The 16,310-nt window shown below is 60.1% G+C and overlaps 1 protein-coding gene across 1 annotated transcript in view; it reads right to left on the reverse strand.

Annotated features, from left to right (window-relative positions):
• The window catches only part of PEPD (peptidase D), a 137,814-nt gene that overhangs the window by 9,753 nt on the left and 111,751 nt on the right, over positions 1–16,310 (reverse strand). Inside the window, 2 exon segments of the mRNA NM_001133693.2 lie at positions 4,796–4,944; positions 14,731–14,808. Of these exon segments, the coding sequence (NP_001127165.1) occupies positions 4,796–4,944; positions 14,731–14,808 (227 nt within the window).

Genomic DNA, 16,310 nt, shown 5'->3' on the forward strand with positions numbered 1-16,310 from the left:
GCTCAGGGCCACCCTGCCGGGCTCGCCCATCCGTCCCAGCAGCACCTCCCCCGTTCCCCTCACCATGCACGCAGGGGTCTGCATGGGGTGGGCAGCCTGCCCCAACACAGGAGCCGCGCTGAGCTTGGATCCCACCCAACCTCCCGTGCATGGCACTCCCCGAGGTCCTGCAGCTCCTGGGCCTGCCCTGCCACCCGCCTGTGGACTCCCAGCTGCCAGGGTAGGGTCCCCGTCTGAGCGAGTGCAGCCTCCTTCCTCGCCGACTGTGAGTGACAGTGAGGAATGCTCCCCCAGCAGCCCTAGGATCAGGGGCCAAGGCCTGCATTCCTCAACCCCCCAGGGTCCTGATCATTCTTTCCTGCTTCTCCTTTGGGCTCAGCTGTGGGGGTTCCTGCTTTATTTACTCTCCCTGGAAGGTCACAGGATGCAGTCGGGCAGTCTCGGTGGGGTGTTTGTCTTGGCCCAGGAATTGAACCCACAAACCCAGGGCATTTCCGCTGGGACGAGGCAGGGGGCTGACCTGGCCACGGCCTCCTCGATGCTACGGGAGGCGACCTGCCCCATCCGGAGGGCAGCTCTGTGGGCCCAGGGCCTGCCCCACGGGCCGTCACTGTGTGTGATCCAGATGGAGTCCGACTCTGCCCTTGGGGGACACCAATGCCACACAGCTCAGTGTGGGTGGTGGGTGTTGGGGGGAGCTGCTGGGGGTCTGCTCCATTCCCTTACACAGGGATCCTCCAGACCCCAGGCTGGGTCTGGGCAGTGAAGCCCAGTGGTGGGTGGGAGCGGGGCTAGGGGAGGACCTGCCTCTCGTGGTCTGAGACGAGCCTAGCTGGATTTGGCCTGGTGGCCCCAGACACCCCTGCCAGGCCTGAGGCCTATGCCTGCCCCAAGAGTCAGCATGAACCAGGCAGCACCACAGGACGGGAGACCCAGCTCAGGCCTTTCTCAGTGCCATGTGGGGCCTGGGGACTTGCCCCCAGGTCTGGCCACTTTCTGGACAGAATCGGGCTGCTGAGTTGGGCCAGTGAGCTGGCCAGGATGCCAGCTGTGGAGATGCCACCCAGGTCCTGCCCAGGCCACAGCAGGCTTTCCTGAAGGTGAGGCCAGCCAGGGCTGGGCCATCCCCCGTCTCAGCAGAGGAGACTGAGGGGCAAGACAATGGCTTTCCCACCAAACACCCACTAGGTGTTTGGCCCCCTGTGCTGCGTCAGTCTGCCGCCCTGCTCCCCGTGGCCTGGTGCTGCCTCTGGCTCCCTGATGGGCTCGGCACTGCCTGCTGACCATGCTGAGCTCCTCAGCCTGATGCTTGGGTGTACAGGGTTGCTGGGCTTGGTGGGCCCCCGCCCCTCACAGGCCGCAGAGCTCTGCTTCGCTGCTGGAAGCCTCAGCCCCTTGCAGCCTGGGGTTCCGACTTCCTGGACATCTGGATTTCACAGCTGCCTGTGGATGTCTGACACTACCACTTGATGTGACGGTGACACAGTTCGCAATGACACAGCCCACCTTTGCACAGCTACAGAGTGGGAGGCCAGCCCCGTATGTGGAGGGTGTCTGAGAGACTCTGGCCCACCTGAGAGGCTGTGCCTGGTGGAGGGCTCTCCGTGGAGGGTACACGAGCTGGGCTCACGGATACCAGGTGATACACCGCAGGCCACGCTCACCTGCCAAATCCTCCTGCTGGATCTGAAACACTGATCATTCATTCGAGTGACTAGTGGTATTTAAAACTGAGCAAGAAATTCTCATCCCCAGAGTGAAGGAAGGAAGAATGGCACCCCTCGGGTGACTGCTTCGTGGAGGCTGGATTGGATTTGACAGCTAACAGGTGATGCTTCCCATGGCTGAAGAGTCAGAAAGAATAAGAAGGGACGCAGCGAGCAAACTGTCCCGTCCCTTCCTGCACCTCCTTTACGGTTTTCACAGGCGCACGGGAATTCACGCTCTCACTCCCTCTTCCTTTTACCCACAAGGGCTCGCTGGCCATACCCTCTGGCGCTCTTCTGTCCTCACCCACCCATCTGCCTGGAGACACCTGTATATTCATACTCAGGGGTGGCAGCTCCTTTTTGTTTTTTGAGACAGGGTCTCACTCCATCACCCAGGCTGGAGTGCAGTGGTGCGATCTTAGCTCACTGCAACCTCCGCCTCCTAGGTTCAAGCGATTTGATTCTCGTGCCTCGGCCTCCCGAGTAGCTGGGATTACAGGCGTGAGCCATCACGCCCAACTAATTTGTGTAATTTTAGTAGAGACAGGGTTTCTCCATGTTGCCCATGCTGGTCTTCAACTCCTGACCTCAAGTGGTCTGCCCGCCTCCCAGGTGGTGGGATTAGAAGTGTGAGCCACAGAGCCCGTCCTGCTGCTTTTTAAGCAAAGCAATTCCGCACAAAATGCTGTTTTCCTCAGTAGCCGCTAAACCGGGTGAGTCCGATCAGCGCTGTCACCCCATCACGAGCTTACTGACTTTTGGATTTTCTGTCTTGTCTTCCTTTTGGGGCACATCTGGGGTCCCCCTGCTTGCACTCATGCGTTTGTCAAGCTCTGTTCCTGTTGGATGCGTGAGGGTGTGGGGCTGGGGCCTGGTACTGCCCCCAGCGTCCCTCCGCGGCTCCTCAGCCTCTGGTGGGGGCTCTGGAGGCTGGACTGGGCACCATCTGCAAAGGCCTGCCCACAGTCTGCCTCATCTGAAAGCGATGGTGGCTGAGGGACCCTCTGAAGCAGCACTTGGGCCAGCGAGTGAGGCTGCAACTCATCCCAGCAACGGGCTGTGGGGCCATAGGGACTGTTTAGTCGATTGCCGAGCCATCGAGTTCTGAGGCCACATTCTGGAGGCTCCAGATCTTTCTTTCCTCATTTTTCCTTGAACACTAAGGGCACACTGGGCAGCTGCCAGCTCTCTCTGGGTCCTTAACAGAGGGCACTCCATGCCTAATCAGATGCCACCGTCCAGAGCTGGCCGGGCCCGCCCTGGAGTGGACTCTGCCTTGGGAGAGCAGGGGTCTATCCTTGGCCTGTTTGGGGCTTAAGTAAGGTACCTGGCCGGCAGGCGGCAGAGCTGGGGCTGGGCTCGGGGCACTCTGGGTCTGGGGCCTGCATCCTGGACTCTGAAGCCTTGCTCTACTGGGCTATCCCCTCTGCCTGCGGTGAGCCCACCTGGCTGCTGGAGGACGCCTGAGCTCCCCAACACAGGGGGCTGCCTTGGGCCTGCCTGTCTCTCTGGAGGTCTGTATAGCTGTGGGTGGGAGGCAGTGGGTGAGGGTGGGGGCAAGCTGGGGGGTTGGACTATGACCTGGGCTTGGCCAACACGAGGTGATCTCTGACCTCGACCCAGATGGAGGGACTCCAGGCTGCAGAAGGTGGCTGGAGCCTGTGCTGAGGGCGGGCCCTGGCCAGACCATCCAGCTGTGAGTGCAGGGCCATTGTCCTGTGCCGCTGCAGCCCTGGCCCCAGCCCAGACGTGATTTTCCACCTCTGTGAAGTTGTGGCAGCACCAAATGACCGAATTGGCTGGAGACTGTTCTGTTGCTTATCACCAAAGATGCAGAACCCGGGTGCCTTGGGGGGCCAGCTGTGCCTGGGCCAGTGTGGGCGGGGAAAGCCCCTCTGCACTGCAGGCTGAAGCCTGGCAGCTGCCGAACAGATCTCAGTCAGAGTCGTGGGAGCCATGTGTCTGTAGAGGGCCAGGCCTAGGGGGTGGCCGGCACATGGTGATCCCATAGGAACCTGCCCAGGCTCTGGTGAATCCAAGGATTACAGCAGGGGTGCTGTGTTGAAGCCCTGGAAGGCTTGAAGCAAGAACATGACAAGACCACATCCCTCAGTTCTCTCTTCTGGGCAAAGGTGACAAGCCAGGACCTCCCATCACTGCTGGGAAACGGTTTCTATTGTTGCAGGGCAGAGAGCTGGGGTTTGATCCTGTGGGTGCTGGACTCCACCCCTGCCAGGGCTATGGAGGACCCAGGGGTCACTCGGCAGGAGCCTGGCTGAGCGGGATGGGAACAGCGGGAGGTGCCCAGGGGGAACTCCTGAAAGCTGGCCTTGTTGGGAGGATGCTGGCTCCCCTCCAGGGGACCTCCTCTGCCCGCCCTGCCACACATCAACGGCACACGGTGGGAGGTCAAGAGGTACCAGTGGGGCCTGTGCAGGCTGCCTGGGGTTGGGAGGGGTGAGGGCAGGACAGGTTGGCCTACGCTGGCCGCTGGGAGAGAGAAACACCAGGCCCATCCTGGCCTCAACATGGCCATCACGGTGGTGACTGTGATCCCTGCAGGGCACTGCCACAGGCCAGGCGGCCTTGCAGGTGCTTTACACAGCTTAACTCAGTCTCCATGAGTCGCTGCTTCCCCATTTACAGATGTGGAAACGGCCACCCAGAGGCGGGCTTTCCATCCAAGGTCACAGAGCGCTGAGCGGAACGTGAACCTGCTCTAACCCCATGCCAGTGTCCAGAGTGGGTTGAGCCCTCCCTGGAGTAGACACCGCTTAAGGACAAAGCAGGAGACAGGCTAGTGTGCTAGTGGCCGGTGGAGATGCGCAGGTGGAGGCCACCAGATCGGGGGGCCTTGGCCTGAGCCCCCCAATTCGTGGTTCTGTCTGTCCCTGCCTGGTGGTCAGCCTTGTTTCCTAGGAGTGACCCTGGAGACCTGATGCCACTAGAATCTCAGGGACTAAGCATCTGGAGTGTGGACAGATTCAAGTCACACAATGCAGGCCCGGTTCCTGCAGGCACCTGCCACACAGCAGTGCCCCCAATGCCACGTCAGATGCGCCTGCCCCCACCGTCCTGCTGCTCACCTGGCTTCATGGCACCCATGACGGCGCGGGAGCTCCGCAGCACTGCCTCGTAGACGGCCTTCTGGTCTGCAGTGAACTTGCCGTTGGCGGGAAAGGAGCAGGTGATGTCGGAAGCGAAGCAGTAATACTCACCGCCCATGTCGAACAGGCTGCGGAGAGAGAAGGGCAGGGCAAGTGGGTACTGGGGTGCCACCGCCCCTCTTACCCTTCCTTCTCCCCACCTGCCCTGGACTCGAGGGCAGCTGGCCTAGGTCCTGGATGCAGCTCCCCCTCACAATGAGACTGGTGTGGGGAACTGCCACCCGGTGTCTCCCATGGGTGCGTGGGCAGCAAAGAAACCTGAAGCCATCCTGGAAGACCTGTGTCTTCCAGGGAAAAGGGGCTCAGGGCTCAGCCCAGGCAGGGAAGGCTGAGGGGAGTGGGGCTGTCCTATGCAGATGACCCCTGCCCCTGTGGCCTGGCCTCCGAGAGCTCAGCTGTGGAGAACTGCCTGGAGAACTAAGGAGAGGCAGAGATGCCCCAGGACCCTGCCCACTGCCTGGCCTCCACCCGGCACCCCAACAGGCCCTCCCAGGTCTCCCTGCACCCAGCACACAGCACAGGCTGAGGCTGTGCTTGTGGGAAGCAGAGGAGGAGGGGGCTGGGCAGGGGCCCCGGATGGGATGCACGGCCTAGAATTCGGGGCCTGAATCACACCACCTGCTTCTTCCAGGACCCAGAGCATCTGGGCAGACACTCAGTCGGCGGCTAGGGCCTCTGGCTCTGCTGCAGCTCTGGGGCCCCCTAGCTGGAGGGGTGTGCCCGACACTACCCCTCTGCCCATGGGGATGGGACGGACATACTCTGCCAGGGTCCAAGGGGAGGGCAGGGAGGAAGTGCCAGACAGCCTCATGTCCAGCAAGGCTTTCCCAGGGCCTGCTGGCCATATGCCCCCAAAGCCAGGTGGGCCCCCTCACCCTGTCCACCTGCACCCTGGCACCCTCCGGCGGCAGGCGGAGACCAGCAGGACGCAGGCAGGGGCGTGAAGAATGGGGCAGAGGTGCCAGCTGTCCAGGACGGGAGGGGCCTGGGGGCCAGCAGAGAGGCAGGACGGCATGGGACAGATGGCGTGGGACAGACAGTGTGGGACAGATGACAGGAGGCCTGCTGAGGCAGGAGGACGATGGCTGGGGCTGCCCTCTGGATGCCCCGTGAGAGGGACCCTTGGCACAGCAGGGCCCGTAGGAGTAGGGCCTGTCCTTGCTGTGCAAAGAACCTCGGGGCCCTCTCTGGACAATGGCAGAGAAGCAGCCTCCCGCTCATCCTGTGGTGTGGAAGGGACAGGATACGGGAAGGGCTGCTGGATCCAAACCTGGCTCTCAGGACTCCCCAGAAGCAGCCCAGGTGGACAAGGCTGGGTCTGGCTGAGGGGGCGGAGGGGCACAGGCGGTGCCCCTTTCTATCCCGTCCCACCTAGGCACCTTGGGAGGCTGCAGGCAGCAGACACAGAGTGGAACCCTCGGGTCCACCAGCCCCTTCACAGGTCATGGCCAAGTCACGACACTGATGGTGATGACCCTGGCTGGGGGAGGCTGGTCCAGCCCTAGGACCGGAGCCCACCACGTCTGCAGGGTCCAGAACCAGAGCCAAGAGGGCTGAGGAAGTGCAACTGCCCCTCTTTGGCTCCACCCTGGGCTTCCCATGGGGTCCATCTGTAGCTGGGTGAGTCCTGACAAGTCTGAGGCCAGGGGCACAGCCGCGGCTTCCGTCACGAGGGCCTCTCACCCAAATCCCAGCTCTCACAGTAAACACAACCACTCCACAAACATTCCAGAAGATGCCTGTGCGCCTGCCTGTGGGGGGTCCTGTCCCATGGGAGGGAGCCAGGGGGTGGAGGACCCTGGCCCCATGTGGAGCAAGGAGCAGGGCCACGTGGCTGGACAGGCAGCGTCAGCCGTCCCATGGAGGCAGATTTCTAAAGGAAAAACTTGAATGCACGGCCAGGACGCTTTGCTGAAATCCAAAGTCCCCAGCCGGGCACTTTTTAATCTCCTGTCTTTTCTGATTGCAAAACACCATAAGCAGTGTCAACAGGGCAGAAAGGTCCAGATAACACCTCAGGTGACTCTCAGGGTGGGGGGAGGAGCCCTGCCTGCACGACAGGGAGCTTCGGCGTGGGTCAAAGTCACAGGATCTCTGGACGCAGTGGGCTGCCTGGGCCAACAACTGCCTGGAAGTTTACTCCTGCATACGGCCTAGGCTACCCCACGGCTGGCTGGGAGGGCGGGGCACATGGAAGCTCTAAACTGAAGGGAAACTGAGGCTCAGATCACGGGTCCAGGAAAGCCCTGAGTCAGGAGGGTAAAAAACTCGAAGCCCAGCAACGGGTTCTTCAGTCCTGGTGGCAGTGCTCAGCCTTCAGAGCCTCAGTTTTTCCATCTGTAAAATGGGACCCTCCCACTGCTGTAGCTCTGGGGAGTGGAGCCGTATGGACCACAGCCCAGTTTTGCCTGGGGACAGCTAAGCGTTTTCATTTACATTCCCCAGAGTCGACCAAGAAAAATGGTTTGTGGTTTGTTGGTTTTAGAACATGCAAGAATAGCCTGGGCAGAGAGGACAGGGCCAGGAGTATGGGACACGGATTCCTAGGAGGCGCCAAATCAGAAGGTGACCTGCAACAGCAGCCAGGGCAGAAAGTCCTACCGGACTGTGCTGATACAAAAGAAAAAGCAGAAACTGAACTATCGTTTAAAAACAACAACAACAACAACCAGGAAGCCCACAAGAATACCCCGAACGATGAAATCATCTAGGAGTGTAAAAACAAGACTGTTCTCCAGTGCAGACCAGACTCGGATCCCAGTTCCCCAAACTCCCGCCAGCAAAGCAGAAAGACCACGGGATGGTGGGTGCCTGGATATCATCCGCCAGCCTGACTTTATCTTCCAGTTTGTAGAAGACTGTAACTGCATTTCTTGTTTGAAAATGATCCGCTTTCTGGAGAGGGAAGTATACACCCAGCCAGCCAGCTCCATCCCGCCCAGCAAGGCTTGGGTACGGAGCTGAAGTCTATTTTCGTGCTCCTCTCAGTTCCCTATCTTTTTCTGCCTGAAAAAAAAAAAATCCCCCTAGAGTTTCTACACACATAAGTTATTCAGATGCAAGCTTTTCTGGAATCCAGGGACGAAAGCCAGGGCTTTGATAAATCATCTCCCTCCCGCTCCTCTGCATCTACTTCATCCATCCTCTGAATGCAAACCGACAACGGAGAATTCGGTCATACGTTGGCTCAATCGAGAACAGGAACGCAGGATCCCTCCTTCCTGGCTGTCTGGGGACCCTACCATCTTTGGCTGAGTGAGTCTGTGATAATACAAGACATCTGGGAGACAGGACGCATCTCCAAGCAACGTGCTGGCATCTCACTCCCCACATGTGTTCTGAGGGCTCTGTTTCTGGCTCCTTCTGGGTAGCTTTGGGCCCGGGCTACCTGCCACCATTGGCCCACCCAGACCCTCCCTGGGCCCCACGGCAGGGACCCGCCAGCCCAGAGGCAGAAGGCCTCCAAGATGGGTCGGCCAGTGACAGAAGGCTTGGGAAGAGATTTCTGGGGGAAATGCTGCAATGTTTATATGAGAGCCACTTTGGACTTGGTTTGCAGTTTCATTTGAATCTCCTGAGTAGTGGCATGGCTCTTAGCTGTTCAATCCAACAGTTTACACGCACTCGTATTCGGGGCTGCAGGAGCACTGCAGACTCCGATGTGCAGCTGCCCTGGTCGGTGTCCCAGGCCAGGCTGGGGGATTGCTGAGCAGCAGGAAGCCCTTGCTTCTCCTCAGTGTGAGACAGAAAGGGAGGCGTACGGGTCACTCTTCCCTTCGTCTGCCGCAGTGGGCGGCCCCTGCAGACACGGTGGCGAGCTGCGGTCTCCAGGGTGCATGCGCCGGCTGCCTGCTCCCAGCCAGGCCTTCCGTGGAGTGCCAAGCTCCAAGCATGGCCAGCAGGGGCAAAAGCCACCACTCGGAGTCCTTGAGGCTCCCTGTGCCATGGCCTAACCCAAAGGGGACCTCTCTCCAGTGCCTTCCTGGGCATCTCTGCTCCCTTCCCGTGTGATGGCCACTCCTCCAGGGCCTCGGCAGACAGGAAAGCTGCCCATGCTGCCAGCCCACGACAGCAGCAGCTTCTGGTCCCCAGAGCCAGCAATCCCTGGTGCACACGGTGGGTGACGGGAGCAGCTGCATGCTGTGGGCCTCCTGGGTGTCTGGAGGGAACTGGCATTGCCATTTTATACGTGACATGGACAGAGGCACGGCACCACTGAGGGCCCAGGGTCCCAGAAGAGCACTGTGGGGTGCCTCGTCGAGAGGTGGGTGAGACACAAGGACAGCTGCCAGGAAAGCACAGTGGGGTGAGGCCCGGGCGTCAGGGCAGTGGCCTTGGCAGGCGGGAGGGAGAGTCACACGCGCAGCACATGCTGCATTTTGCTTTTTTTGGTGACCAGTGTCTCATGATGTCTGGGAGCACCCGGGCTGTCTGGACAAGGGCTGTTCAAACTGTAGGTCATGACATCAGCTGAGGAGGGTGCAGCCACGAAGTACAAACAAGAGACAAACCGAAAACGCGTGGGCAGGTGTCTGCGCATAACCAGGCCTGTCCACGTGTATAAGGACGGGTGAGAATGGAGAGCACGCTACTAACTGGGATGGGATGGGATGGCCACGCCTGTGGGTCTGGACCCTCCTGAGGGCATTCTGTGGCCCCAAGAGCATGTCTTTAAGACCGCAGAGTGCTCAGGGCAGGGCTGGCTGGTGGCAACAAGCCTCCCTCGGAGGAAACAGCAAGGTGGTGGGGGAGAGCTGGGTTGGGCCAGGCAGCAGAGAGCAGACCTGGGGGCAACACTCTACCCTGGAGCTCACCAAGGCATTGGGCCCCAGGTGGAGCGGGGCGAGGGGGTCCCCAGGAGCTTGCCACCTGTGGGGGCCGCAGCGCGATGGTGGCAGACAGACTCAGGCTGAGTAGACAGCAGGAGTGAGTAGGCTCACAGCATCCCAGGCTGCAGGGCCCATGTGAAGCCAAGGAGGCTGCTGAGGTCCTGGGTAAGTGGGCACCCCACAGCCTGCAGGGGCAAGGGCTCACCATTATCTAGGCAGGGAAGGAGGGGAAGAGGGCACTGGTGGCTGCTGAGTGTGAGGGCTGGGACAGGTCTCTCCGCCTAGCCAGGCTGGCCACCCACCCCCCATGCCCAGGAGCAACACAAAAGACCAGGCCCAGCAGGGGTGAGGCCTGGCCCATCGTCCTGAGACAACACTGCCCTCTTCTGGCCACTGCTGGAAGGACCGGCTCGCTGCCCACCAGCTACATCCTGATATGAGGCAACCAAGGCCTGGGGCATCCTGGGACACGAGCTCTAGAAACTCTGCCAGGGGCCACAGTAGATTAAGGCCCCCCCCCCAACCCCCACCACCTGATTGGGAAGTGAAGGAGGCAGGAGGAGTGTCCCAGCTGCTTTCCCAGCCAGAGCCCTCCACCTCTGCCCTGTGGGGTGAGCCTCTCTGGGATCTGGGGCGGCCTCAGGCCCGGAGTGCTGCAAGGGGTGGGCCCTCTCTGGGCGCACTGCTTCCCAGAATCATGGACCATGCACCCCCTGCCCTAGCGGCGAAGCTTGCTGGCCTGCAGTGGCTCTGGTACCCACAGCCCAGGCTGTTTGTGGAAGGACGGGGCAGCACACGGGGGCTCAGAAGACAACCAGGAGGAGCAGGGGGATGAGTCCTGGCCACCTCTGTGCTCACACAAACCTGCTCGGGGCTGGACTGAGTGGGGAGGGGTCTTCTGGGGCCTACCACTTAGGAATGGTCTCCCGTGATCTCAGGCACCTCAATCCGTGTGAACATGTTGAAAGTGTTAATTAGCAAGTGTGCTGTGCTTTTGTAACCCTGTTCTTGAAGGTCTGCCCGGGGGGTTTAAAAAGGAAAACAAAAAGCAGCGAATGGTGCCTCTGGTACAGTGACTTGGAGATGGGGTTCATGGTGAACCCCAGGGTCACAGCGGGAAAAGACTCTGAGAACAACAGCAAAACCCCCAGAGGCTTGGCAGCTACAGGCCCCACATGGGGCCGCTTGGCTCTGAACCAGGCTGAGGGTGTATGCAGCCACCACAAAGTCCCGCCCCTCACCCCTGCATGCATGCGAGTGGGGCGGGGGGGGGGGGGGTATCCCACCCAGAGAAGCGGGAAGGGGCCTGGGGGCGGCTGGTTGGGGGTGAGGGACGGCCCTCAGGATGTCTGTTTCAGTCCTTGGCTGACAAGCCTGACCTGAAGCAGGAACCAGGGTGTCTGGTTCACAGGCCCTCTCGGGCCATGACTGTGGCCAACAGTGGACTCAGCCTAGCTCCAGGGAAGCTGCTGGAAGGGTAAGGACGGAGGAGTGGGAGAGGGGCCTAGCCAGCCCCAAATCCCACTTGGTGTACACATCATGGAGGACACTTTTGGGCCGAAGACACAGAACAGGACAACCATGGGACGGGAGCTGTCTGAGAATAAACCAGGCCTGGCCCGAGCTCTGCCTGTGGCTCGCACCTCCAGCCTGTGCTGCAGAACCAGCTGCTGGAAGTGGGCATCGGGGCCTGGCCTGCCCAGCTCAGTGAGGACACTGGGGCTGCTGCTCTTGCCCGAAGAGGGCCCACGCTGTGCCAGGTGGCCACTGCGAGAGAGGGAGGCAGGGGCTTGCCCTGTGATAACTGCCACGCAGCACGGCCTCGCTCAGTTCCGTGTGTATCCATGTGTGTGCGTGTTGGGGGAGTGCTCATATCTGGGACTGTGGAGAGTGGGATGGAAAAGGCTGGCCTCCTCTTAGTACCCCCCAGCCTTCTCCAGTACAGCTGTATAATCTGGCTGCCCTGGACCAGCTCTGATTCCCCACAAAATCCCATTCCTAGAAGCTAAAATATCTCTGGGGTGTCTTCCCCCAGGCAAAGGACTAAAACCCAGAGCAGGCCATTGCAGCAGGCGCACTGCTCTGGGAGGCACTCGGCTTCGGGGGAATTCTATGCTGGGCTCATGCTTTAGTTTCATACCTTAGGATGAAGTATCGTGGCTTTTATGCTGGGATAACAGACTGATTTATTATTTACCGAACGCAGTAGGCGCTCGGCAGATCAATTTCAATACAACAATGGATTATAAATGCCGCCAGCAATCTGGCAGTAGCAGTAATCAACAAAACATGTTGTTCTAAATGCTGCATAATAAATTGACTACAATAAACTCATAATTATTCTACTGGCTACATTTCAAAGTTAGCACTAGAAAAATCAAATCACCAATTTGGACTTGGCATTAACATCCTCGGATCACTCCTGCCTCTACAGCTGCAGCTGGGGGATGCAGGTGCCATGTGCTGTCCCAGAGGGCCGAGGCCACAGCATCTGGGATTATCCCAGGACCCTCTCCGGGGCAGATAAAGAGGGTCATAAAGGAGCAGCCACTTCTTCTGGGGTGTGCTGAGCCCACGGAGGAGAAAAGCTCATGGCCACGTAGCTCTGGCACAGGGCTCTCCAGCCACCCAGAAGTGCCCCCTGGACTGTGGGGACCCACTGATGTGGCCTCTGCCCTGAGACTGGGTTCCTATGTCCTGTCCTCCAGGCCCAGCCAGAATGGGCTACAGGGTTAAAGGGCTTTAGAAAAGGTTTCAGGGCTGGGCACCGTGGCTCACATCTGTAATCCCAGCACTTTTGGGAGGCCGAGGCAAGAGGATCACTTAAGCCCAGGAATTCCAGACCAGCCTGGGCAACATGGTGAGACCCTTAAAAATAAAAAAATTAGCTGGGCATGGTGGCTTGTACCTGTAGTCTCAGCTATTCAGGAGGCTGAGGTGGGAGGATCTCTTAAGCCTAGGAGATCGAGGCTGCAGTGAGCTATGATTGTGCCACTGCACTCTAGCCTGGGAGACAGAGCAAGACTGTCTCTTAAAAAGTTTCAGGATGCCAGGTGGTGTCTGGAGCCACTGGTGGGTCCACGGTGTGGGGGCAGGGCTGCCACCCTCTCCTGCTGTAGTCCCCTGCTGAGCCAAGTCTGAGTTTGCCAATTCTTTCCCTAAGTGCCTCTGGCCTCACACCTGGGCCTGGTGCCCTCCTTGCGTCTGAGTTCTTTGGCCCACACATGGGGTGAGGTGCTTACATCGCAGGATCAGGGTGAGGAGTGGGTGAGAAAATCCAGAGACCCAGAGGAAGGGCCCGGTCACCTTGTGGCCCCAGGCATGCAGGAGGAGAGCTGAGATCTGCTCTGACCCTCCGAACCCCAAGCACGGTGGCTACCCAGGGGGGAGTGGGGACTGGCCCACCATTTGTGGGGCTCACTGTGATGCCAGAGTGAACCAGGATCCGTGGAGCCAGTGCTGTCAGGTAGGCCAGGGAGTCCACTGAGGCCCAGCGCACAGTGGGTGGCGGTTCCACTGGCCTGCCTCCGCTTGCACCCTCAACCTGCCATGTTCCTAACACAGCCCTACTGCGGCGGCATGTTGCTGGCCCCACCCAAGGGTTGAGCTGGGCTCCTGCCAGCGTGGCCCGAGCTGGAACAGCTCATCAGCTATGGACCTGGGTGAGCGGGGAGCCCAGGCAGTCTCAGCGGGCCATGTGCCCAAGGGCAGGGAGGACCCCGAGACTGAGTGTGTTCCCGCAAATACTCGGCCCTGACAGCTCAATGCTTGGCAGCTCTCTGAGCAGCTGGTCGTCTGTCCGTAGGTATGGGCATGTGTGTTCCTGGCCTTCAGTATGCATGGCTGGGGACTCTGGGGAGTGGGCTCCCAACACTACCTGCTGTAGGGCGAGGCGGGGTCCAGGCCCGTGAGCAGCCATCGCGGGAACTCCCGCTGGAGGAGCTGGCACATTGGGGTGGCTCCTCTATGGGGAGGCGGAGGCAGCCCAGCTGGGCACCACGCAGCCCTGAGAGGACATGCCACGCTGCCGGGGGGCAGAGGACTCTGCAGGAGGCTTGTTCAGGGGAATCTGCCATAGAAGAAAGGGCACCAAAGAACCGGGAGGGACAAGGCACCTCCTCTAGTCAGTGACCACAGTAAGATGTCTGGAGGCCAAGACAGGGCCTGCGTGGCTGTGGCTGAGCCCCAGGGCCCCAGCACTGGGGTAGCTCTCAGGAGCTCTGCACTGCCTGGGCTGGCCCTGGCTGACATCTGACGTGCAGGGCACAGGCAAAGAACGCGGAGGGACTGAGCAGGGGCCAGGCTGCAAGTACTCACACACCCCTTCCCTGCCCCGGGGCAGCGGCCCAGCTGCTCTGCCCTGCACACCGAGGGGCTGTGGGTAGGACTGCAAGTCCTCCAATGAGAGAAGAGCCTACCCGAGGGGCGGAGGCCGCAGGGCCTGCCGACATCTCCTTGTCATGGCTTCTATGAAGAGCTGTGAGCACAGCACATCGTGCTCAGGAAAGCCCTGCACGCAGCCACAGGTCAGCACCGCTGACTTGCTGAACGCAGGGCCGCACGGGCCACGGGCTCCTGCAGCAGGAGGATGGCAGGTTTCAGAGTGTGGGAGGCTCCCTGAGGTCTTCCCAGCCCCAGACCAACGGGCCTGCCCTCCTGGCACCAAGACAGAAAGATGCGAGCGTGGTGCCCCCTGAACGGACGGAACAGCCTGGGCAGAGGCTGGGGATGGTTCAGGCCCCCTCAGAGAGCCCACAATCCCATGGCCCACAGGAAACCATCGGGGGCCCCTCTCCTGCGCCCTCTCTCTCAGTGCTCCCTGCGGGGGTGCAGGCTTTTGGCCCTGCAGAAGGCATCACGCAGGTCGATGGCCTTGGCAGGGAAGTCTGGGCCAAGAAGCCCAGGGACTTGCTGTGGTCAGCCCTCTCAGGACAGGGACCCAGAGGCTTCTGGTCCATCTTGAAGTTGAGTCCAACCTTGGCCTGGCTGTTCACACATAGAGCCAGGGCCGCTGGCACTACTTACCACATGTCCCCATTCTGGATCGTTCGGTCGTTGGGAGCTCCGGCGTGTCCGTAGTGGAGCACGGCTGAGTTCTCACCACTGCAAAAGGCCGGGGGAGGGTGATCAAAGCCTATCCTTCTGCAGCAGGCTCTGGAGGAGGGGGTGGATGCCCGATCCCCTGCCCATGAGCAGCACTGTCCCCACCTCCAGCAGAGGCCCAGGCGTAGCTGGACCAGGTCCATAGCCAGAGGTGAGGCCGGGGGACATGGTGGCCCTGTCACCCTGCAGCCACATGGCTGGCAACCAGCCTCAGTCTGCGGCAGAGCCTCCAGGCTGAAAGCGTGGTTAGGCGGCTGCCCTCTGGGCTGGGATGTGGGCACTATGTGGAGCACACATAAAGCTTAGCAATGGGCCGGGTGTGGTGGCTTATGCCTGTCATGCCAGCACTTTGGGAGGCCAAGACGGGCGGATCACTTGAGCCCACAAGTTCGAGACCAGCCTGGGCAACATGGCAAAACCCCACCTCTACAAAAAATGCAAAAAAATTAGCTGGGTGTGGTGGCTCACAGCTGTAATCCCACTTACTCAGGAGGCTGAGCTAGGAGGATCACCTGAGCCTGGGAACTGGAGGCTGCAGTGAGCTATGATCATGCCACCACACTCCAGCCTGGGCAAAAGAGGGAGACACTGTCTTTAAATTAAAAAAAGAGCAAAAAAGGGGAACAGCAGTTCCTGGGCCTGGAGAACGGCCCTACGGAACCGCTCCTTTCCTGGTGGCCAAAGGGGAGAGGGCCTCTATGGAAAGGTCCCTGGCTGTCCTGGAGCTGCCCTGGCATCCTGACTGGGCTGGAGAGACAGGAAACCAAGAGGATCCTCGCTCCTCTGCCTGAGAAGGCTTCCCTAATGAGCGATGCCTTTAAGAAAAAAAGGACTTTTAAGTCTGTCCAAAGTGGGGGGAAACCCCCACCTGGGTGTAATATTTATGGCCCTGCTCAGGAGTCTTGGGAATCATAAAAGTAGAAATAATGATTTTCTCTCCATCCACCAGAGAAGAACATTTCCAAGCACTGAGATTTCACATGTATTATTCATGTGCCGGGGACATGCGCATTGGCAGAGCTGCCTGGCTCCATCCTGGCCGGGCAGGGCCCAGACCTGAGGGGCAGAGCCTGGGCAGAGAGCAGGGAGACTGGCTGGGAGAGCCCAGGAGACGAGGGGGCCACGCCCACAGCCAGGACGCATGTGGGGGCAGACACACCCCAAGGGACACACGCCGCTGTGCGTGGCCCACACAGCATGGCAATGATCCCATATCATGGTCATTTCTACCACGTGTGTGCCTCCAAGCACACCCAGCCATGTGTTGATGGCACACACCCAAGCACACACACCCACACAGAGCCCTGCCCCTCGGCACCACGTGCCATGAGCAGGCACACCAACAGTGACACACACACCCACGTACAGCAGCACTGGTCCCCACGCAGCCACACCCACACATAGACACACCACCACCACTTTCTGCACTGACCCTTCCACACTCCACCCCTGCTGCACACAGAAGCTGCCCAGCCTGAGCTCACAGCCCGGTCCCCACATGC

The sequence above is a fragment of the Pongo abelii genome, chromosome 20 (genome assembly GCF_028885655.2).
Source record: "Pongo abelii isolate AG06213 chromosome 20, NHGRI_mPonAbe1-v2.0_pri, whole genome shotgun sequence".
Taxonomy (NCBI): Eukaryota; Metazoa; Chordata; class Mammalia; order Primates; family Hominidae; genus Pongo; species Pongo abelii.